This window comes from Lodderomyces elongisporus, chromosome 1 (assembly GCF_030384665.1).
Source record: "Lodderomyces elongisporus chromosome 1, complete sequence".
NCBI classification, from domain to species: domain Eukaryota; kingdom Fungi; phylum Ascomycota; class Pichiomycetes; order Serinales; family Debaryomycetaceae; genus Lodderomyces; species Lodderomyces elongisporus.
Genome location: NC_083673.1, coordinates 2,797,492 through 2,820,053, shown reverse-complemented (window position 1 = coordinate 2,820,053; position 22,562 = coordinate 2,797,492). Strand labels below are relative to the sequence as shown.

At 36.7% G+C, this 22,562-nt stretch overlaps 9 protein-coding genes across 9 annotated transcripts; 5 read left to right on the top strand and 4 right to left on the bottom strand. All coding sequences in view use genetic code 12, as the record gives it.

The window, feature by feature from the left end:
* Positions 1 to 2,412: 2,412 nt before the first annotated feature.
* Positions 2,413 to 3,996, top strand: MET7 (Folylpolyglutamate synthetase; the record flags this gene model as incomplete). Its single annotated transcript, XM_001528476.1, has 1 exon — positions 2,413 to 3,996. One exon carries the CDS (start codon positions 2,413 to 2,415, stop codon positions 3,994 to 3,996), a length of 1,584 nt encoding a protein of 527 aa, XP_001528526.2.
* A 283-nt stretch (positions 3,997 to 4,279) lies between these two features.
* PVL30_001011 (uncharacterized protein) lies at positions 4,280 to 5,518 on the bottom strand (the record flags this gene model as incomplete). The annotated part of the gene is made up of 1 exon (XM_001528475.1): positions 4,280 to 5,518. One exon carries the CDS (start codon positions 5,516 to 5,518, stop codon positions 4,280 to 4,282), a length of 1,239 nt encoding a protein of 412 aa, XP_001528525.2.
* Positions 5,519 to 5,881: 363 nt separating this feature from the next.
* Positions 5,882 to 8,995, bottom strand: PVL30_001010 (uncharacterized protein; the record flags this gene model as incomplete). The annotated part of the gene is made up of 1 exon (XM_001528474.1): positions 5,882 to 8,995. The coding sequence occupies one exon, from the start codon at positions 8,993 to 8,995 to the stop codon at positions 5,882 to 5,884; it is 3,114 nt and encodes a 1,037-aa protein (XP_001528524.2).
* A 199-nt stretch (positions 8,996 to 9,194) lies between these two features.
* On the top strand, positions 9,195 to 11,943 carry SUV3 (RNA helicase; the record flags this gene model as incomplete). Its single annotated transcript, XM_061119200.1, has 3 exons — positions 9,195 to 9,242; positions 9,702 to 9,807; positions 9,857 to 11,943. The coding sequence occupies 3 exons, from the start codon at positions 9,195 to 9,197 to the stop codon at positions 11,941 to 11,943; spliced, it is 2,241 nt and encodes a 746-aa protein (XP_060975183.1).
* An 820-nt stretch (positions 11,944 to 12,763) lies between these two features.
* Positions 12,764 to 13,336, top strand: PVL30_001008 (uncharacterized protein; the record flags this gene model as incomplete). The annotated part of the gene is made up of 1 exon (XM_001528472.1): positions 12,764 to 13,336. The coding sequence occupies one exon, from the start codon at positions 12,764 to 12,766 to the stop codon at positions 13,334 to 13,336; it is 573 nt and encodes a 190-aa protein (XP_001528522.1).
* Positions 13,337 to 15,239: 1,903 nt separating this feature from the next.
* PVL30_001007 (uncharacterized protein) lies at positions 15,240 to 16,295 on the top strand (the record flags this gene model as incomplete). Its single annotated transcript, XM_001528471.1, has 1 exon — positions 15,240 to 16,295. The coding sequence occupies one exon, from the start codon at positions 15,240 to 15,242 to the stop codon at positions 16,293 to 16,295; it is 1,056 nt and encodes a 351-aa protein (XP_001528521.2).
* A 260-nt stretch (positions 16,296 to 16,555) lies between these two features.
* On the bottom strand, positions 16,556 to 18,469 carry PVL30_001006 (uncharacterized protein; the record flags this gene model as incomplete). The annotated part of the gene is made up of 1 exon (XM_001528470.1): positions 16,556 to 18,469. The coding sequence occupies one exon, from the start codon at positions 18,467 to 18,469 to the stop codon at positions 16,556 to 16,558; it is 1,914 nt and encodes a 637-aa protein (XP_001528520.2).
* A 436-nt stretch (positions 18,470 to 18,905) lies between these two features.
* Positions 18,906 to 20,120, bottom strand: ERG10 (erg10, acetyl-CoA C-acetyltransferase; the record flags this gene model as incomplete). The annotated part of the gene is made up of 1 exon (XM_001528469.1): positions 18,906 to 20,120. One exon carries the CDS (start codon positions 20,118 to 20,120, stop codon positions 18,906 to 18,908), a length of 1,215 nt encoding a protein of 404 aa, XP_001528519.2.
* Positions 20,121 to 21,444: 1,324 nt separating this feature from the next.
* Positions 21,445 to 22,308, top strand: PVL30_001004 (uncharacterized protein; the record flags this gene model as incomplete). The annotated part of the gene is made up of 1 exon (XM_001528468.1): positions 21,445 to 22,308. One exon carries the CDS (start codon positions 21,445 to 21,447, stop codon positions 22,306 to 22,308), a length of 864 nt encoding a protein of 287 aa, XP_001528518.2.
* Positions 22,309 to 22,562: the final 254 nt, after the last annotated feature.

The following is a 22,562-nucleotide window of genomic DNA, read 5'->3' as shown; positions in this document are numbered from 1 at the left end:
TGGTTGAACAGAAATTATACAATGTGTCGACAAGTTCAAGTTCAAGTTTAAGTTCAAGTTGTGGTTATAATTGTAGTTGTAGATTTCTTCTTAGCAAAAAGATGTGTGTTGAAAAGGACCTTAAAGTGTAATACCAAATGGAAATATAGCTGAGTAAATAGTATGAATAAGTAATATATATATATGTGTGTGAATCGTGTTCGAGATTGAATGATCTAATAAATCAAACGCCAGGAGTACATTGCGAAAGTATGCATATATATATAAATAGATATAATTATCAAATAATTGAAATAAGGTGGGTGTTACAGTAGTTGTTTAAAGGTCACTTTGGAAACGATTATGTATGACAAGTTCTTATCTCTACTCTTTGACCAAATAGTAGATGGGTTTAAGGTCAAAATTAAAATTAAAATCAGAATAAAAATCAAAATAAAAAAAGGGGAAAACCGATTTTGATATTGATATTGAAAACTGAATAAGTATGTGTTTAAAAGTTTTTAAATGAAATGTATGTGATTTATACACTCTTTGAGAAAGTGATGAAATGGGATATTAGTGAAAGAAACGTTGTTGATGTATTTAATGTATTGAATGATGGAGTAACTTTGAGTACTTTCTTGTGCTATTCTCAAAATCCATGTAATATACCTCATTATCAAGTTTCCCAAAAATGAGTAATAATCCTTTCTTTATATCTTGGGTATTGAGGTCCAATATGCATCCAAACACACATACAAATACTTGGTATAAACTTCGCAGTGTCTTAAATAAGAAAACCCAACTGTGACTCAAAATTAAAAAAAAAAAAAATTCTGAATTTCTTTTTCTTTTTCTTTTTAGCTTGGTTTCAAAAATATAAACAAAAAGTCGTGCCAGTGTCAATTACTGTGAGCAATGTCTCAAATTGTTTTGCGACATTATGGTATTGAATGCAGAATAAGGCATAAAAGGCAAAAGAAAAGGGCAAAAAAATCGCAAAAAAAATCGGAAAATGAGTTGCAGCATACCGATGGCAAATATATTTCATGTTTGCTTGTACACGTCTGAAGTTCATTTACTTAACTTTTTGACGTGTAATGTGAGTCAATAAGCAATGCCTCCTAGTAGTGATGTTTACTAGTAGCAGTATGCTCAAACGGAATTGTTTGTTTATGACGCGTAAATCGTACTCCCAAGACTTTGGTGCTGGAAATTTCGCAACCAAATAAGCCACATACGCCATAAAGTGTCTCACATCCTGTAATTCGAGTCAAAATATTGGATATATCACTGTCAAGGTTCAATTCTCGAAATTTGTTATATACTGCTTATCGTAAATTGCAATACTGTAAATGTTTTAATTCAAGTTGATTAACTATTACCTCCCACAATCCACGGACCAAACACACATTCACACATTCACATATTCGCATATACCTTGGAATAAAAAAATCATATAGTCCTTTTGATCAAGTGAAATTTGGGGTAGCAAATGCAACTGCAATTGTACACGGATGGGTAGGATGTGAGAGCCAATGGTATGACGGAGAACAGAGCAATGTGTGAAACGTGTTTCTCAAATTCTCAATAGCCAATAATCAATATAAATGAGTACTTGACGCATTGCATAACGCGTATCTTTGTTTTGGTGATATAGTTCACACACATAAATAGCATAAATCGCCTCGTTCTAATTCAATTCGCCACCACATGCTACTTCAACCATTGTAGCATCTGTATCTGTCCTATTTCAATATAATGTGTTTTATACATTGTGTGTGTGTGTGTCTTTTTCTTTTTCTTTTTTCTTTTTTCTTTTTTGGACTTCTTTTCTTTTGTCTTGTTTTGCCACAAAAAATATAAAACCAAGGTTGTTTAATTATGAAATTCCAATCTCCTAATTAAGCTTGACAACCGCGCCTACTGTTATTTAGTTTAGAGACACCATAACAAGAAACATGTATTATAGAAAACAGCATTATCTTTCACATTATCAATTTTTTTTTTTCCTCTTCTTGGTCTTCACGTGACCTCTAATCTCCTCGTAATAACAATAATCATTTATTATTTGAATTGTTTAAGAATTTTTATTGGCAAAGGAGATATATGGTAGGAGTATCAAGTATTGATCTTGATCACCCTATCTTATTCTTTTCACCATTTTCTTATTCTTTTCTTTTCTTTTCTTTGTTTTTTTTTTCTTTTATGAAGTTTTACTATATTTTTAATTTTTGTATTTTCCCAGCACATGCATATAACGTTACCAGAGTGCCCAAGCTATACCATGTAAAGAACCAAAAGAAAAAAAACAAAAAAAATTAAAATTGATTTTCACTTATTTTACACTTTCCTTTTTCCACCACTCTCCTATCCCTTATCTTTATTTCTTCTATTTCTATTCTTTAATTTTATTGGATAATTTTATACTTCATGAGTCAAGCTGGTGATCACGAGTCAATGCAATTTTCCAGAATGACTACGGCACGCACTTATAAGGATGCAATCAATGCACTCAATTCCTTACAATCCAATTTTGCATCAATCGAAGCCATGAAGAAACTCGGACCCAATGTAAACAGAAACGAGTTATCTATCAATGAAGTGCGAGAATTCACTAGACGAATGGGATACCACCCACTGGACTTTAATAAACTAAATATTATACACGTCACTGGTACAAAGGGTAAAGGATCAACATCTGCTTTTACCGAAAGTATCTTGCGACAATATCAACCCAACCCTATTAGCAAATTAGGCTTGTACACATCACCGCATTTAAAGTCAGTTCGCGAGAGAATAAGAATCAATGGAAAGCCAATAGAACAGGAATTGTTTACCAAGTACTTTTTTGAAGTGTGGGATAGATTATCAACTACTACTTCAGACCCCGAGCAATGGCCCTCACTACAACCATGCGATGTCGTCAAACCCATGTATTTCAAGTACTTGACAGTATTGTCATACCACGTGTTTCTAAGGGAAGGTGTCAACACAGCAATTTATGAAGTTGGAGTTGGTGGAACTTATGATTCAACAAACATTGTGGAAAAGCCAACAGTGACCGCCATCACCGCATTGGGTATTGACCACACTTTTATGTTGGGTAACACAATTGAAAGTATAACAGAGAACAAGACTGGTATTTTCAAACCTGGCACTCCATCTTTTGTTAGTGTGCAAACGGAGTACCCACAAACTCACGAATTGATTGAAAAGAGGGCAAAACAGTTGAGTTCATCGTCATTGACATTTGTTGGTCAAGATGAACTACCAGAAAAAGTAGAATTGGGACTATCGGGAGATTTCCAAAGAGCAAACGCATCATTGGCAGTTTGCATTGCTGACTCTCATCTCCAAACTCTTGGATTGGAGAGCCAAGTAGAATATGACGGGAAAAACAAGATCAAGTCTTTACCTCCTAAATTCTTGAAAGGATTAAAAGAAGTTGATTGGCCCGGTAGATGCCAAGTCATTAAAAACAGACCAGAGAATATTACATGGTATGTCGATGGGGCACACACATTGGAGTCCATCAATGCTTCTTCAACATGGTTTAAAAACGAGCAACTTAAACAGAACGAATGCAAAGAACAACAATACAGAAAAAAAAGAGTACTTTTATTTAACCAACAAGGTCGAGATAATTGTGAAGAGCTTTTGGAAAAATTGTATAATGTTGTTTGCCAACAAGAGCCTTCCATTAAATTCGACCAAGTCATTTTTACAACAAACACCACTTGGTCCTCTGGAGAATACAACTCAGAGTTAATTTCTAAAAACACATCTGAGGACTCTGTAAAAAAACTCGAAATTCAAAATTTGTTTAGTAACAAATGGCAAAAATTGGACGGCGGAAGTTCGCAAAGATTCATCTTTTCCGATATAGAATCAGCTATAAACCACTTGAAGTCAGATGTTGCGATGGGATCAAATCAAAGCATGGACGTATTTGTATGCGGCTCTCTCCACCTTGTTGGAGGATTCTTGGTGGTATTAGACAATGAGAGAGACTAGTTTTTTTTGTTTTTCATTTCATTTCTTTTCAATTGCTGGAACCTACCCTACTAAAAAACTCGGAACCAAAATTAATAAAAGGTAAAGATGGATAAAAAGAGGCCAAATAAATGGAGAAAAAAAATAAAAACGGACAAAAGGAAAACCGTAAATTGTAAACTGTAATAAAATTCAAGCCCATACCAGAGACTTTAATCAGCACAAACTAGACAAAAAGTTACTCTATTATTCAAGTGCTACTATTTAAATAAACTAATCAAATTTACTCGTGGATCATCAGTGATTAATTTGATCCACCATTAACAATTTGCTCTCTCGTCTGTCTCACAATTTCATCAACATTGTTAAGAGACAGCGACCATTGTTGTAAAGCTTGTCTAATACTCTCCCAACCTTGAGCAATCGCGGTATCATCTCCAGCAATGATGAATCTGTTCACTCTGCTTAAACTAAAAGTCTCATCGATTTGATTCAACTTACCTTCAATCACACCTGCTTTGATAGCTTCAATCAACAACTCCTCAAACTCCAAGTGGTTAGATACAAGTGGAATCTCCTTATATGTAAATATAATCTGGTTATGCTCAGATGACTGTGTGGAATTCTCAGCAAAAAACTTGGCCAAACTCAAGATTTTCGATTTTTGATGGATGAATTCTTTTGGTAGGTTGGAAGGAATATCATCAACAGCTATAAGTTCACCTTTAACATATTTGGAAAACAACTGGGGCAAAGCATCGGAAGAAGATGGCAATGCTTTTTTCAATGCTTCTGCGACATTATTATTGACCAAAAATGAAACATCAACAACTTTAGACCTCAAAGCAAACTCAATCAATTGGTTAAGCTCATTCGCCGAAACAGGGTAAACATGTGTAAACTCTTTGATTAATTGCAATGATTTTTGTGAGAAAAAAGTGTCCAAGTTGATAAATTCCCAAAAGATGGTTTCAATCTCAGAATCTTGTGCCTGGCTTGACTTCAACCAGTTGACAATGTTTGCACCCAAATTATCTTCAACACTTTGGAAATCTACACCCGAAGTCTTCAATACATTCAAAATGGTTTTCAAAACAGAAACCCTCACCTTCGAAGTGCTTGGAAGCAAATTGAAGATTGTGCTCAAAATCGACAATATAGATGAAGACTTGATGGATTTTCTATCTCTAATTGATAAAGGTTGTGTTGGATTAATATCAAGGATTAATTTGTAAATAGGTGAGCTTTCATCGTCCAAGACGGCCTCCATTGAAGACAACAGTGCCAAGATGTGGATTAACAAATATATTGTGGGCTCAAACTCCTTGTCGGTAAGTTTGGCCAAAGTCTCTTTTGAAGATGCTGCCTTGATCTTTTGAACCAATTCTTCCTTGTTGGTGATCTCTGCTTGATCGAGTGTCTTTGGCAAATGCGCATCGACTGCTTTGCTCAAATCGGTATTACCAGTAGCTCCATCTATGATCTGAGCATACTCCTGGATAGAATCCTTTAATTCGTTGTTTACCACAATAACCGATGACATGTTGGATGTTTGTTATTGATTAACTCCTTGTGTCTTCTTTTTTTTTTAAAATAGGTGGAAAGTCTTTTAATGAAAAACTCTGTGTGTATGTATTTGTGTGTGTGGGTGCTGCCCTTTTGTAAATAAATTTCAAAAAATTTTCCACACACTACAAGAAAAGACCAGGTGCACACTAAATGAAAATTATAAATGAAACGAAAAAAAAAAAAAAAAAAAAAGAAAACAAAAAACTAAAATGAAGAAAAATGAAGAAGAGAGAAAAAGAGAGTAGGATATGAAAGCCTCACCGTTTATGCAGTACACTACTTTATTAGAAAAAAATACGGAATCTATAATCAACAGCATCAGAGATAACTTCAACACCTAGTATAGATCTTCATCTTCTTCCTCTTCATCAATGATTGGCCCATATAATGTGCTTTTGTTTTTCACCTGCGCCCCATTTATATTTGGATTTCCGTAACTTGTAATCGTAGCATCTGTCACTTGTACAGCTGGTTGGTAATTGCGAGGAAGGTGCATGCCACTAATGGTAGAGTTGCCATTGGCAATACCAAACGTAGGTGAGAGTTGTTTCTTGTTCAATTTCGGATCCTTGTTTAGTCCTTGCAAGTTGAGTTTAAAAGTTACTGGGGGAGAAGCAGCACGTGGGTATGGTTCAGCTCCACCATTCATGAGAATATTTGTAGCTGTATTACTGGGTGTATAACTGGCATTAGCATTAGCATTGGCATTAGCATTGGCATTAGCATTGGCATTAGCATTGGCATTAGCATTGGCATTGACATTGGAGGAACCACCGGAATTGCCATTAGCGTATGTAATTTGAGAAATATTTCTTTGCAGACCGGCTTGATTACCTGAGCCAGTCTGACTCGACAGACTAATAGAACGTTCTCTTCTTCTTGTCTCATTGTCGTATCCATTGATGCCCAACGGCATATTCTCTTCCTGCTTAAGTAATTCATTAGGCATATCTTCTGAAGAATTACTTGGTAGCATCGTGAGTGACGATCTCTTTTTCACACCATGGGATGAGAATCCTGTTGGCGAAGCAGAAGTATTGACCGATTGATCTGAGGATAACGCACGTCTGTAACTGGGTCTTTTCCGTGGTGGCAAACGTGATGAGTTTGCAACAACAATGGATCCACTTCTACTATCACTTTGAACGTTTAAACTCGATTCGTATGCGTCGTCATCGTCATATTCATCGTCCATTGTATCAGTCTCATCAAGTATATCCAATTCAGATTCGGATAGCATCGTCGACATCTGACTCAATCTACTTATTTGACTAATTTGCGATATCATTGAAGAAGGACGTGCACGTTGAAAGGTAGCCCTACCTTCAATTGGTGGAGGTGTTCGCGGTGTTGTCACAGTGTTGGGCGAGAGCAAAGCTAGATCTTCTTTATGAGCTCCCAAACTTGAAGGCTCTTCCAAATTAAAAGTAGCACTTCTGGGTAGTTCGTCATTATTGTTCTCGATGTAGTTTTTGTCGCTTCTGTTATTTTTATTGTTGTTGTTGTTGTTGTTGCTGTTGCTGTTGTTGTTGTTGTTGTTGTTACTGTTACTTTTGCTGTTGCCATTGCCAATGTTGATTTTGTTGCTGATACCAAGCGGGGTATTTCTATGCTCCAATTTGTCTGGGCTGGGTTTGATTTTGATCTCTAATCCCTGATCATCTGAGTCGTTTGTATATTTGTCAGACCTATTGCTCTCATAAGATGTACGATCATCTTTCTCATCCTCGTAATCGCCTCGATTCTTCTTCCAGAATTGAAGTTTGTTGAGTATTTTGCCTCCTTTGTTACTACCGCCATTCCTCTTTGTTGACTCAGTATGCGAATGTGTTATAGAGTTTCGACGTTCCTCCGGAACAAAAGAAACAGTTCGCTCTAAAGGAGGACCCTGCTGTAGATATTGTTGTTGTTGTTGCTGCTGCTGCTGTTGTTGTTGTCTAGAGGATTTGGGTGATAACGTCTGTGCACTGTGTTTAGAGCGACCACTCAATTCTTTTATCTCCACAATTTGCCCTTGTGGCTGCAGCGTCTGCAGTATTTGCAGTATTTGCAGACCTTGAACCTGCTCAGAACTGAATCTTCCCTGAATTGGTGACTTCGGCAGGTTACCCGAATTTGTTTTCTTGGGCATGAGGGATTGTTTCGCTAAATTCGTTTTGCTACTATTTCTATTCGACGCCAAGCTAAGACTTGATATGATTCGTTCCAATGGTTGAGAACCAATATACTGGTCCGATATCGATAATGCACTTTTGACCCTTTTTCTAGATCTTCTGGTTGCCTCAATATATTTCCGTTTTTTCTCTCTAATATACCTTTTTTTCTTTTTTGAGAATTCTTGCGTCAACAAAAGTTCATACATGGCAGTTAACGAGTTCATATCACTTCTGTATACACTAGCCTCCAAATCATCCACGTCAAAGTTTAGCTTTTGTAACCTTCGCAACAAGTCTTTTTCTATCCTGGTGTCAAATGGTTTCTTTATACAATTGTAGTGCTGGTTGATAGAGATAATAGATTCTGCATCTCCATGAGTCTTTTTCATACTCTTTTCCAAATGTCTATTGTAAAGATCAATCAAAAAAGAGGAGTTTAATAACTCTCCAATACTTGGTCTTTCTATAGGGTTTTTGCTCAACAATTTTAAAATCAACTGATTCACCTCCGTTGGTACATGATCACTAAGAAGTGGTTGTTCATTCATAATCTTAACCCGCGTTTTCATTTCATCATCATCATCAAAAGGTAGGATCCCATATAGCATCGTGTATAATATCACACCCAAAGACCAAACATCAATGGCAAAACCCGAATATTTCAGACCCATGAGCAACTCTGGTGCCATGTAAACGGTGGTCCCGCATATTGTCGAAAGAAGTCTTCTTGCCAGCGGGTTGAATTCTCGAATGAACCCAAAGTCAGTCAACTTCACCACCGATTTACGCTTATCGGCCAAAAGAATATTTTCAAGCTTTAAATCACGATGACTAAGGTTGAAAGAGTGAACAAATTGGACACCAAGCACAATTTGAAAAAATATGTGCTGGGCCTCTTTTACTGATAAACGCTTCTTCTCATATACCAAGTAGTATAACTCACCCCCTTCACAATACTCCAATGCGATCCAGAGATGGTTCTCTGTCTTAATCACTTCGTAAAGACTAACAATATTCTTATGCTTCAATTGCTTGTGGTAATAAATCTCTCGGACAATGTTTGGGTCATCAATCTTGCCACATTTCAAGACAACATTGATATTCAATAGAATGTGTCGAGCCAAATAGACTTTTCCAAATGCCCCTTCACCAATTTCTCGTGTAATTCGATAATTGCCAATTTGAGATATCTCCGGCGATGTTATCGATAAGTAAAATTCATTAAACTGCTGTGCAAGCTGTACTGTGTTTTGTTGCTCATTCAAATATCGTCCACTAGAGCCCTGGCCGTTCATGGGCAATCAATTTGTGAATATGCAGATATTGTGAGTATGAGAATGTTAGTATGCGTGTGAGTGAGTGAGTGAGTGTGTGCTTGTGAGTGAGTGTGTGCTTGTGGGTTGTTTGTATTAGGTGAGATAACCCGTCGAAGGTTAATTGATGGACTTGGAGCTGGTGGTTGGGCACAGTAACTAAAATATGAAATAAAAAATAATGGTATCAATGTTTATGGAGTGGTTGTGGAGTGGTTGTGGAATGGTTGTAGTGTGCACTGAGAAAAAAAGTCTTGTAACCACAATTGTACAATTGATTGTTTGCGAGCAATTAATGGAATATGCCGTTTTTTCTTCTGACCGCTTTGGGCACTATATCTTGTAACGTTCAGTTTGTGAAGCTTATTCAAGCAAAGTCTGATGATCGAGATCTTGCTTTATACTGTTTGTAGAGCTGATTTTCTAATTGATTGTTGGGATTGCAGAACTTTCATAAGTTACAAGAACGAAATCAGAAACAGGAACATAGACAAAGAAAATTGAAACCTGCATACAGCAAGAAAACTTGCAACGGCTCTCTTTCATTACGAAATAGGAAATTAGCCTTCAACCAGAGAAGCTCATCAACCAACTCAATTTCAATCTACACGGTCAGCTTTACAATATCACCATATATATATATATATATATATATATATATATATATATATTCGTTGAATTTTATCAGCTGATCACAACAAAGAATAATAATGCTTTGTACAAAACGACGGTGCCCGCTGCAGCTGATGTCATTGTTTCGATGTCTGCTTCTGGTACTGCTGCTACAGCATCCAGTGAGATTTACTTTGCACAGAGCTGCCCTCCATTTTCAAAGTCATAAAGTACTCTTAGGTGCAATACGAAGAAACCATCAGACTGCAACACTCAACATCCCTAAAAATAATGTCTCTCGAGTTTCACTGGAACTGGGGCAAAGTACATCATCAACCACTACTAGCATCGCACCTACTGAAAAAGATGATCTCATCAAAACACTTCAGCTGCCGTTGGAGAAAGTGTATTTGAAGATTAAAAACAGAGAGTTTCAACGCCAGTTTAAATACCTCAACGATATGACGTCTTTGCAGTTGAAAAATTTTCAGAAATTTACAACGAATTTGGAAAATCGAATACGTGATGAAACCAACTACGATATAAAAAGCTTGTCAGTGGTCAACTTTATAAGCCCGAATTTGGCTAACATTCCTAGACTCGTGCGTCTGATACATTTAGACCATTATCCTAGACAGTTACTTGCATACCATCAACTACAGGACAAGCAAGAATTATTAACCTACCTTTTGACACGTACATTTTACCAATATTACGAAAAATACACGATTCAAACCACTCCCTTTGAAAGTAAAGAGATTGATTTCTCAAACCCTACAGAATGGTTTCCCGAAGCTCGTAAGATGAAAAGGAAAATTGTGATGCATGTTGGTCCTACAAATAGTGGCAAAACGTACCGCTCTTTGGTTCAACTTTCGAAATCAAAGACGGGGTACTATGCAGGTCCGTTAAGGTTACTAGCACGTGAAATCTGGGAACGTTTCAATAAGCAAGGTGTTGGATGTAACTTGATTACAGGTGAAGAGATTATTCCTTCAATTGATGAGTATGGTCATATAAGCGGAGTCGCTTCGGGCACGATAGAGATGATCCCGTTGCATAAAACAATGGATTTGTGCGTTATTGATGAAATTCAAATGATACAAGATGAGCAACGTGGGTCAGTGTGGACAAATGCCGTCTTGGGGGTCTTGGCACGTGAAATACACTTGTGTGGCGAAGAAAGTGCTGTTCCACTTATTGAAAAATTGGTCAAATACACGGGAGACGATTTGGAGATCAAGCGTTTCAAGAGAATGGGCAAGCTTACCGTGGAGTCACAGCCAGTAGACTTGTACAGTTTAAGAAAAGGTGATTGTTTAGTTGCGTTTGCCAAACGAAAGATTTTGGAGTACAAGTCCAAATTGGAAAAAAATACAAATTTGCGAGTAGGAGTAGTGTATGGTGGATTGCCACCAGAAATACGTGCACAAGAGGCTGAAAAGTTCAATACTGGGAAGTATGATGTTTTGGTTGCTTCTGATGCGGTAGGAATGGGCCTTAATTTGAAAATCAAACGTATTGTGTTTTCCTCTACAAATAAATACAATGGTACTGAGCTTAAAAACCTTACACCGTCGCAAGTAAAACAGATTGCAGGAAGAGCAGGCCGTTTTAGTGTTGAAAAGGGGTCGCAAGAAGGGTTTGTCACTGCTTTAACGAGAGAGTCGTTGGTATTTATAAAAAAGAATATGGATACGCCGATTGAGTATTTGAGTCGCGCTCGGATCTGGCCATCGGAGTTGGTTTGGAAACATTATATGGCCAACCAATCAACTACAGAGTCTCTTTACGAAACATTTACTCGGTTTTTGTCGGAAAAAATGAAATTTGAGCATGAAGATTATGAGTTGTCCGAGGTTGCTCCCAAATTGGAGATTCTTCAAATCATTTCGGACGATAAGTATCTACGCAACATGACCATCAACGATCAATTTGTACTAGCAGAAACACCAATAAATTTGAGAGGCGTGCTTGGCAATGAGCTTATTCAGCCAATAATCAAGATGTTTTTACAAAATGTTGTGGATCGTCAATCTAGAACGATATTTGAGTTTTCATTGTTGCAGGACCCTCTTATTATTGAGGTTTTGAGTTCGCGACCTATTTTGAAAAGCGTGGAATCCACAATGGAGAATGTGGAGATTTTGGAAGCAATCCATAAATTAGTTTTGGTGTTTCTTTGGCTTAGTCAGAGATACTCTACATTGTTTATCGATAAGCAGTCAGCAACCGAGTTAAAAGCGCTTGTTGAGAAGCGGTTGAGTGAAGAGTTGCGAAATTTGAAACGAATAAACAATTTGCGTCGAAGAAGATGATTTTGAACACGTTTAATCATATATATATATATATATATATTTATATAAATAGATTTTGTAAATAGAAATTACATTAGCATTCGTAATAATTATTAAAGACATGGGATTTGGGGACCAGAATAGGGATTAATTCTTAGTGGTTTTTTTTTTTGCCTTTTTGCTATAGTTCTTTGTTCTTTTACTTTTTACTGTTTTCTTTTTTAGTGGTTCTTTGGTTCAATAAAAATATAACTTATTTCAACTGGAAGTATATGCAAGGACTAGCTAGAGCTTTGGTGATAGGTTTTGTCCTTAATTTGTGATGTTACTCAAAGACGGAAAAACCCTTCCAACAAGAAATAAATAAAAAATATACTGTTCCCCACCTCTCGCATGACTGACGAGTTTCTCCCCCACACAGATCCCCCAAAATTTTTCATTATACAGTTTATCAAACCTCTACCCCCCCGCCTTTCTCCCCCAACACTTTGACATATTTGAAATCTTGAACATTTAGTACAACAGAGACAAGCCTAACTCGGAGTATATGCAACATCTTTGTTTTTCTTTCTCTTTAATACATAAAAAAATACATAAATAGTTTGCAATCTGTCACCTTGTCTTAGCTGGACAATATTTTCTCACTTACGTTCGATACTTTTTTTTTTTCAATATTTAATCAATACTTTATCCTACAAAAAGTTCATCAAGTTCTTCTTTTTCTTTCCTTCTTTTCCTTCTAATTATTGGTTATTCATCCTTCATAAATTATAAGATCCACAACTAACACCAGTAAGGTTAATTTTTTTTTTTTTGAAGGACAACACAGCATTAATTAATCATGGTTACAGTCATAGTCGTGGGAGGACCAGCAGGTACTGGTAAAACAACACAAGGTCTTATGCTTTCCAAGCGGTATAGCTGCCCTTTCATTGAAGGAGACTCTCTTCACCCCAAAGCCAATATTGACAAAATGGCGCAAGGAATACCATTAACCGATGACGATCGTTGGGGTTGGTTGAAAACACTAGCCCAAGAATCAAGCTCCAAGGCACTTGAAGATCCAAGTCATTTAGCGGTGGTGTCGTGTTCTATGTTGAAGAAAGTGTATCGTGAATACATCAAAGAGAGTTCTGTTAGTGCCGAAGTTGAATTTAGGTTTGTGTTTTTGTACACTAGTTTTGAAGAATTGATGAGTCGAGTGGAGAACCGCGTGGGCCATTATATGAAGTCGGATATGGTCAAGTCCCAGTATGATATAATGGAGATTCCAACGGGAAAAGAGTTGTTGAAAAATGGCGGTGAAGCGGTCATTGTCGATACTAGTGGGAAAACACCAGAAGTTATATTCAAGAAGATTGTTTCTGATTTGAGTTTACCGGCAGTGGATGAAGACAAAGAACCAGACTCTTAAGTAGTTTAAATCAAAACTGGAATTAAAAAAGAAAGGGGAATATAAATAGAAATAAGTCGAACCATTGTTTGTTTGTTTCTTTTTCTTTTTTTTTTGTTTTTTCTACTCTGATTTGTATTGCATCAGCCATTGAATATTGATGTTTTCACCTATCAAAGGTGTAAATAGTTTTCAATCTAATGACTGCGAGGGTTAAATGATAGGGTTAAAAAAAGAACAAATACAAATAGATATAGAAACAGTAATTGAAATTGAAATTGATATTAAAATTAAAATTGAAATTGAAATTGAGATTGAGATGGAGTCGAGGATTAGTAATAGAGAGTATACTAGGTCAAGTATACTTGTCATACGCTTTCATTCTTCCTTGTTTCCGCCCCCCTTACTCCGAATTTCTAGATATAATAGCAAATGATTGCATATGTGTCTACATTTATTCAACTCTATTGGACACATCATTATGCTTGAACAAGTTGGCAGTTGAATTAACGATTTGAAATCTTAGATCCATGTCGTTTCAGGAACAGACGCGATTTTATTGAATTCATTTTTAAATTATCTACAACTGGTTTGTCTCTTCCTGATTGATTTTAACCGTTGTACAGCTTAAAGGAAATTATGTTGTATCAAGTGCATTTGCTGGCTGTGTATATTAATTGTAGATAGCGGATTCTGATCATCATCCTCTTCATCATCATCATCATCTTCTTTGGCTTTCACAATGTTTTTCTATAAAGATAGAATACTTGAACAAGAGTAAGAGGATGACATTTTCTTTTCATTGGGCCCTTCAACCTATTTTTTAAATACATTTCTTACATATAAATTTCTTGTTGTTTTCCTCTCTATTCTTTTCCCTTTTCTTTATACACTTCAATTTAAAAGTATTCAAACACAGGCATCATAACCCTTAAAAGACAACAATACAATAGTACATGTCATTGGCCTTTTTTTTATTTCTCTCTCCAATTGCAATAGTGATGAGATCCTCTTCTGTTTCTTATAGCTAATTATTGATCACCAATTTCTGCATTGGTTTTTATTCAATAAAGCCCCACTTCGTAATATAAATATTGTAACCAACCATTGAAGTCAGTTAGCCTCAATCACTCATAAGTCCTGTGGCACACAACAAGCTTTCTTTCTCTTTCTTAAGAAAAAACTACAAATTGCAAATTAATTAAAAGAAGAAAAGAAAAGAAACAAAACAAAACAAAACAAAACAAAACAAAACAAAGGAAAAGAAGAAAAACGCACCAACTCTGCAAGCAATAAAGCTCATTATTTTCACAAGCAGACAGAAAAAACACCTGAGCAATAATATCCAAAGTAATAAACTATTTTAAAGAACAAAAGGGGTTCTTTTGAAAATAATCAGAATCAGAAGAAGAAGAAGAAGAAGAAGAAGAAGAGGAAGACAAAAATAATTAGAATTACCATAGGCAATTGAAAAGTAAAGCTTAAACCATAAACTCAAAAAAAAAACCCTCGGAAAATAAAATTAAAGAAAAGAAAAAAAAAAAGAAAAATAAAATAAAAAAATAATAAAAAATTAAAAAAAAAAAAAATTGAGGAAAAGGAAAAATCCAAAAGAAGGAGGATTATATCTAGCATACAGACTCACACAAAAAGTTTCATACGATATCGATTTAAATACAACCATTCATCAGAATAACTCATTCTCCTACATTCATAGCTTCTGTTGATTGTGTTGATGCTCATAATTGAATTACCAACATTTTAAATTTGCATTATTTAATCTTTATCCTTTCTTTCGAGCAAAATACTCATTTCCCAACCCACCCTTTTGATAGCAAAAAATAATAACAATAGCAATAATAATAAAAAAAGGAAAAAAAAAAAACAATTTGAATAAAAAATAACAATCCAGTCCTCAAACCAAATGTTTTTCAAGTCCACAGCAACGATAGAGGAGTTTCCTTACTTTAATCCAGATACAGAAAGGCGAGTAGCGCTAATTACTGGTGGGAACAGCGGTGTGGGATTCCACACTGTCTTGCATCTATATTTGCATGGTTATATCGTATACATTGCCAGTAGATCGAGATCGCGGTTCACAAAGCTGTGTAAAGAGCTACACCAACGGGCAACTTCATCAATAAACAGTCGAGTTTGTCTGCAAAATGACCAGCTTAAAAAGGACGATTTGAAAAATAGCCGTGAAAATCGACAGCTTGGCGAATTGCATTTTCTTGACCTAGATTTGACCAGCTTACAATCTGTGCTCCGAGCAGTCGAACTGTTTAAAGCCAGAGAAAAAGATTTGCACCTACTAATAAATAATGCAGGTGTAATGGCGCTCCCGTATACTTTAACACAAGATAACTTTGACATTCAACTACAAACCAACTTTATATCGCCTTTTTTGCTTACCTTAAAGTTGCTTCCAATATTGGAGCGGACTAGCGAACGATATCCATTTATCGAAAGACCAAGAGTTGTATACTTGAGCTCAGTGGGCCACCAATTTGCCTACAACTATTTCAATTTATCATCTCCAATGAATTATAGCCCCAATTTCATCTTCACCTGGGTGCGATACGGAATTGCAAAAACAGCAGGCATACATTTTATGAAAATGCTCTCGTTGCGGAATCCTAAAATCTTATGTCTCTGCGTTCACCCTGGATTTGTTATGAACACAAACATATTCTCGTATTGGACTAACCTACCCCTCGTGGGGATCTTATTTTGGTGTTTCTTCCAACTATTCTCCTGGTTTTTTGGTGTCACTGCAGAACAAGGTGCCAACACTATTTTACAAAGCTCGCTAAACCCAGCTTTAACTCTTGAGAAAAGCAACGGGAAGTATTACGGAAACCAAGGGAACGAAATACAACCGTCCAAGGTTGCTAGCAACATGGACTATGCAGCAAGAACGTGGATTTGGACGGTACGAGAGCTATCTGAGAGAGGAATAACAATTCTGGATTTGTGAACCACAAGCAAGTGTTTTTGCTAGCTTTGTATAAAAAAAAAGTTTTTTTTTTTTAATTTTTTTTTTTACCTATTCTTTGATGTTGGTCGGATTAAAAAAACAATAGCACTGCCATATTTATTGTATATTCAGTTCATTATAGTTTATTAAAGTACGAGGTATCATAGATTAAGGTTAACTAGGAACATATTTAGCAACATATATTTATTTCGAATGCAGACATAAAGGCTTTCTTTTGCATGATATTTGTTGAACGTCTTTTATCTTTCCCTAACTTTTCTAAATGCGTTTTCTAAACTTGTTGCTTCGCTAGTTTTCATCTCTTTCATGTTTTTAGTCAAGCGTTCTATATCTTTCTTAGTGAGCTTGGTATCAAGCCCAATGTCAATGATTTCGTTTTCATTATCATTTTTATCACCATCTGCTCCCTCTTCACCAAGTAGTTCAATTTTTGGAGTCTCATCATAAACATCGCCCAATTCTTCATCCTCATATTCATCACTATCTGAGTTTGAAATTTCATTTTCATCATCATTGTCATCGTCGTCGTCATCAACATCCTCCCAATCGTCGTCACTTGAATCATCACGCAGTGGATTTTTATTATGTATTGTATGTTTTTCTGTTTGGAGCTTCTTCCTTAACCTGATGTAGTCATCATACGCCATGTCTCCTTGATATGTGTCGCCATTGTCACTCTGGTAATCACTGTCGTCATTATACCCATTAGCTTTACTATTGCTACCCGCACTCGGTTGTGCCATCTCTAGTATAACGTCCAGCTCCATAAATTCCGGAAAGTCCTCAAATTCTGTGCCTTTGAAATCTTGGTGGAAATTAGAGTTTGCTTCCATCATTGAGTTCTTTACTTTTTCAAAAATTGGCCGAACCTCTTCTGCTGCTAACCAATTCGACGTGAGATCATAGTACTTCCATCGAAACTCTTTTAGTTCCTCGGACAATTCCACTCCTTCGTCATCATCGCCAAAAATCTCATCTTGTAATTCGTCGTCTTGTTCATCTTCCTCGAGTATATCTTCAAAATTCTCGTATCCTTGTTCAAAGAGGTCTTGAAGCTTTCTTGCATACTCCTCTTCGTCATCTTGTGTACCAGGAAGAATGGCATCTTTACCAGAAATGAGGTTCACCAATTCCTCATCGGTTTCGACGGGTGCATTAATTATTCCTCGATTTAGCAACTCATTTTGAAGAATACTCCTCAGGCCCTGTACAAGAGTTTCAGGCACTTTGGGCTCTCTCTTATTTTTGTAGTATTCTTGTAAACCAGCTAGTATCAATCCGCCAACAACAGCATTATGCTCCAACCTATTATTTATGCCAGTTTCATCTTCAAATTCACTAGCAAGTCGCAACAATACTCCCAAGTTTATACCATTGACAGGTATAGTAACGTCAACTCCATGATCATAAATAATAGGCAGCATATCATCAACACCTTCTAGGGCAACAAGACTGTTAGCCACCATCATTGGGTCTCGCAGAATGACTTTGGCTACTGGTTCAGGTAAAGTTAGGCATATATCATGTACATTACTCAATCCAATTTCAATTGAACAGTGTTGCTTTACTGTATTTGTCATTTCATCATTCCTCAACCAATCACCATTGAATGCTTGTCTCACTGCACGTTGTAAAGGTAGATATTCTCCTTGCGCTTTTGGTTCTTTGGTTAAATTCTCGCCACTTTTTTCTCCGATGTGATCATTGAGCACGATAACAGAATCTTGATGCAACCACACCTTGTTTCTCCCACTTGTAACATCTTCAAGATGACTGGGTATACAATCATGACAAAGCACCAACACGGGTTCGATTTCTACTGAATCAAACACGTGGATGTAGCAGTTATGATCATATTTCGTGAAATTCAACAATAGAGCGAGAAATAGCTCCATGTCTAATGTATGTTCATGGTATTGGAACTCGCCATAGATATATTCTATAGTGTGAGTGACACGTGCTTGACAATCGGGTTGTTTATAGTTCCACGGGTATTGCTTGATCCAGGGATCCATATATCTAGTGTAGTTTGAGAGTGTTTGATCAATATTGGTTGAGATGATGACAAAGGTAAGGGTCCCTTCGGGGAACAAGTTTTCAATTTCAAAAGGTTGCAATTCATCTTCCGTCCAAAGGTATTCAACCGAGTACATGGTAAATAAGGTAAGAATGGAGGTGGAAGCAAATTGAGCTATAGATTGTGTCTTTCTTTTTTTTGCTTCTTTTCCTTCTTCTTTTCCTTATACTTTTCCGTCTTCTTTTCTCTCCGCTACTAGTATTAAATTTTAAACAGATACTCTACAAGATTCCACTTTATGCGTTTATCGTATATCAATTTTTTTCCTCTCTTTTTCTCTATTCCTTTTGGCCCTTTCTTTTTTCTCAACTTTTACTTTTCTCACTCTTTACGTTGCGCGGGCTGCAATTTTTGCACCCATTGTGCCACTCTAGCTGAATGTCCAGCCATCAGTTTAAAGTGACAAAAATCAATAAATTCAAAACTACACTTACAAATCGCTTTGATCCTATTTATTTTTTTCATTTTTGTCATTTTTTCAATTTTCTAACAATTCACATCTACTTATGTGTTTATAATTTTGTTTCAGGGTCGATTTTTTCAATGACGATAGCAGATGCACCACCACCACCATTACAAATACCAGCACAACCAATCTTTCCGCCCTCTTGTGACAACACAGACAACAAGGTGACAATAATTCTAGCACCAGAACAACCCAATGGGTGACCCATAGCTACAGCACCACCATAAGCATTGACAATGTCCAATGGAATGTTACAAAGCTTGGTGTTGGCGACACCGACAACGGAGAAAGCTTCGTTGAACTCAAAATAGTCAACCTTATCTTGTGGAACATTTGCGTGTTTCAATGCCTTTGGCACTGCCAAGGCAGGGGCAATTGTGAAATCAATTGGGTCTCTTGCAGCTTCACCCCAGCCAATAATCTTGGCCAAAGGTTTCAAACCCAACTCTTTCAATTTAGCCTCTGATACCAAAATCAATGCAGCACCACCATCGTTCAATTTACTTGCATTTGGAGCAGTAACTGTACCATTTTCCTTTTGGAACACGGTTCTAGCGGATCTAAGTTTTTCTTCATTCAAATTCTTCACCTCTTCATCTTGACTGATAGTGACATCAGGTTTACCTCTTACACCTTTGATTGTGATTGGTGCAATTTCATTATCGAATTTACCGTCTGCGGCTGCAGCTTGGGCTTTCTTGTAGGAACTAATGGCGAAATCATCTTGTTGTTCTCTAGAGATGTTTTGGTCAGCGGCACATTTCTCAGCAGCAACACCCATCAATTTGCTGCTGTAGACATCCAACAAACCGTCCTTTTGGATTCCATCAACGATGGATGCATCACCGTATCTAGCACCGCTTCTTCCAGATGGCAAGTAGTAGGGAGTGTTGGACATGGACTCCGCACCACCAACAACAACAATGTCACTGGTACCGCAAATAATGTTTTGAGCACCGATAATGGTGGCCTTCATACCGGAGGCACACACTTTGTTGATTGTAGAGGCAACAACACTATTACTCAAGCCTGCTTTCAAGGCAACTTGTCTTGCTGGTGCTTGACCAACGTTGGCTTGCAAGACACCTCCAAAAACAATCTCGTCAACTTGTTCTGGCTTGATTTGGGGAACTTTATCTAAAGCTGCTTTGACAGCATGTGCACCCAAATCAGCATACAGCAAGGAGGATAATCCACCTTGGAAAGAACCGATAGGAGTACGTGCCGCTGAAACAATGTATACAGGTGTTGAGGAAGGCATGTTGAAATTGTGATTTTATTTCTCTAGTATATTTTATGAGTATAAGTAGGAGGAGGAGGAGGAGGAGGAGGAGGAGGAGGGTGTGGGGATAAAGATATTCCTTTTATGAAATGGAAAGTAGGTTGAACTTGTTGTTAAATGAAAAAATGGATAAAGGCGTGGAATACCAATATATATATATATATATATACAAATATATTTATAGTCAAAAAAAAAAAAAAAAAAAAATTGTTTCGAGAGCGACAAAGTTTGGTCGTTTAACGCTGTCGGTTTTTTTTATTTTTTTTTTCCCTCTTTCTGTTTTTCCTTTGTTCCCATTCTCCGACTCTCACTCTTTATCGCGCGCTCGCACACAGAGAGACACACACATACATACAGAGAGAGACACATACATACATAGAGAAACAGACACTTGTCTTATGTGTTGTGGCAATAACCGTTGAGAGAGACAAGTGCTGCAAAATGAATTTTTTTTTTTTTTTTTCGCTTTCTTCCAAAGAATTACAAAAGGCTCTCGGAACGACGAGAGTTAACCAGTGTGTGTTGTGGGGTTGTATTCATCCGAGGAAAACACAACAATTAAAACGTCATTTGTAATAGCTAAAGTTCAGCAAGTACAATGGTCTTAGAATTCATTTGGAAGCTGCAGCTCGATATTGAGCAGATATTGAAACAAGTGACCAAGTGTTAAAAATTTTAATTTTCTTTCAAATGAATACTACTGGTTTTTTAAGGTACAGAGTTGTTTGGTTATTTGCACACAGCCTAATGCATTTCTTACAATTAAAATTCACCTGCTCATATCGTTTCGAAAAAAGTGTTTCTCTCACTTGTCACTCCATTTCCCATGCCATTTCCCATGCCCTTACTACATTACATTAGTGATTGTTGCTTTTACCTATTCCTATTTCTTTGCTCTTTTTCCATTATTATTATAATTTTTCTGCAACAAAAAAAAACCAGTCAATATAACTAAACACACGAAATGCGAGAACTAGGAATTTGGTACTGACTGTTGTTGATAATTAGTCTTGATAGTGGCACTAAAATTGTCGTTTCTTTGCCCTTTACTCTGTTTCTTTCTTTCTTTCGTTAAATGCAAGTATCAAAAAATAGAAAAAAAAGAAAAAAAAAAAAAAAGAAAAAAAAGAATTATAAACTAACAAAAACACTAGCGTGGATTGCACGTGACCCGTACACGGCGCTGGGGAATATACTTTTCATTTCAACAGTTGAACAACAATTGTGTACTTATCATTCAACCACAACAGTTGAACAGTTGAACAAGAGCTAAAATCATACCAGCAAACTTTAATTATTTCTCATGATAAAGACGTTACCTATAAAAAAGTTAAGGGTGGAAATGTTTGGGGCCAATTTCAGTCGAAGCCAGGTCCTCACCTCCTTGCATTATTCCTTGATGAAACCACGGACATTTCATTCTTCTGCAATCACCTATAAACTTTTTGGTAAATCAAAAAAGCCCACTACGAAACCCGTAGAGCAAGTTTCTGAAACAAAGCTTTCCAAATCTAAACCAGAACCAATATCATCTGCATCACCATCCGCGTCATCATCATCACCATCATCATCCGCATCATCATCGACGACATTAAAGTCTGTATCAAATGATCTGTTTTTAAAAAGAGACATCCCCCCAGCAGAACGTCCCTCGGGTCCGACCGAACAGGATTTTAAGACCCACCCTATTCTCAAACGCATCCCCAAATTCTTACGCAATTACGCTTCTCAATTCATTCATGCACCTTACTCTCACCTTGTTGCATTTCTAGTGCTTCACGAACTAACGGCAATTATTCCACTATTTGGTATTTGGTACTATTTACATAATCATCCAGGCTTTATTCCAATGGATCTTCCACAATGGGCATTGACCAAAGGCGCTTCCGTGATGGATAAAGTCTTGGAACGAATGGATTGGCACATTGATTCCTCACAAAAGATTTCAGTGATTATGGAAGGTGCCTATGCTTACACGATAGTCAAGTTTTTATTACCAGTGAGAGCAATAGTCAGTTTAGCTGGGATGCCATTTTTCGCCAAATGGTTTGTTGTTCCCATAGCCAACTTGCCAAAAAACCTTCGTGAAATGAGGAAAATAAAACAAGAGATTAAGGAAGAGGAAAAGAAGAAGCAAGTAAAGAAGGTGAGTAATCCCAAGTTGTAAATAGCAATCTGGTAGAAGATCAGAAAGGTAAGAAAAGAAAAAGAAAAAGAAGGAAAAGGAAAAGGAAAAGGAACAGGAAGAAAATGGAAAAGAAAAAACATTAGAGAGCAAGCGAGACAAAGGTAAAGGAAGAGGAAAAGATTACTCGTGGGGAGACTCATGGGTGGTTACTAATTACAAATTAGATAAGCTTAGGATGTATTTGTGAGAAAGAACAATTGATAAATTTTTGGTTACTCTTTATTTTCCTTTCG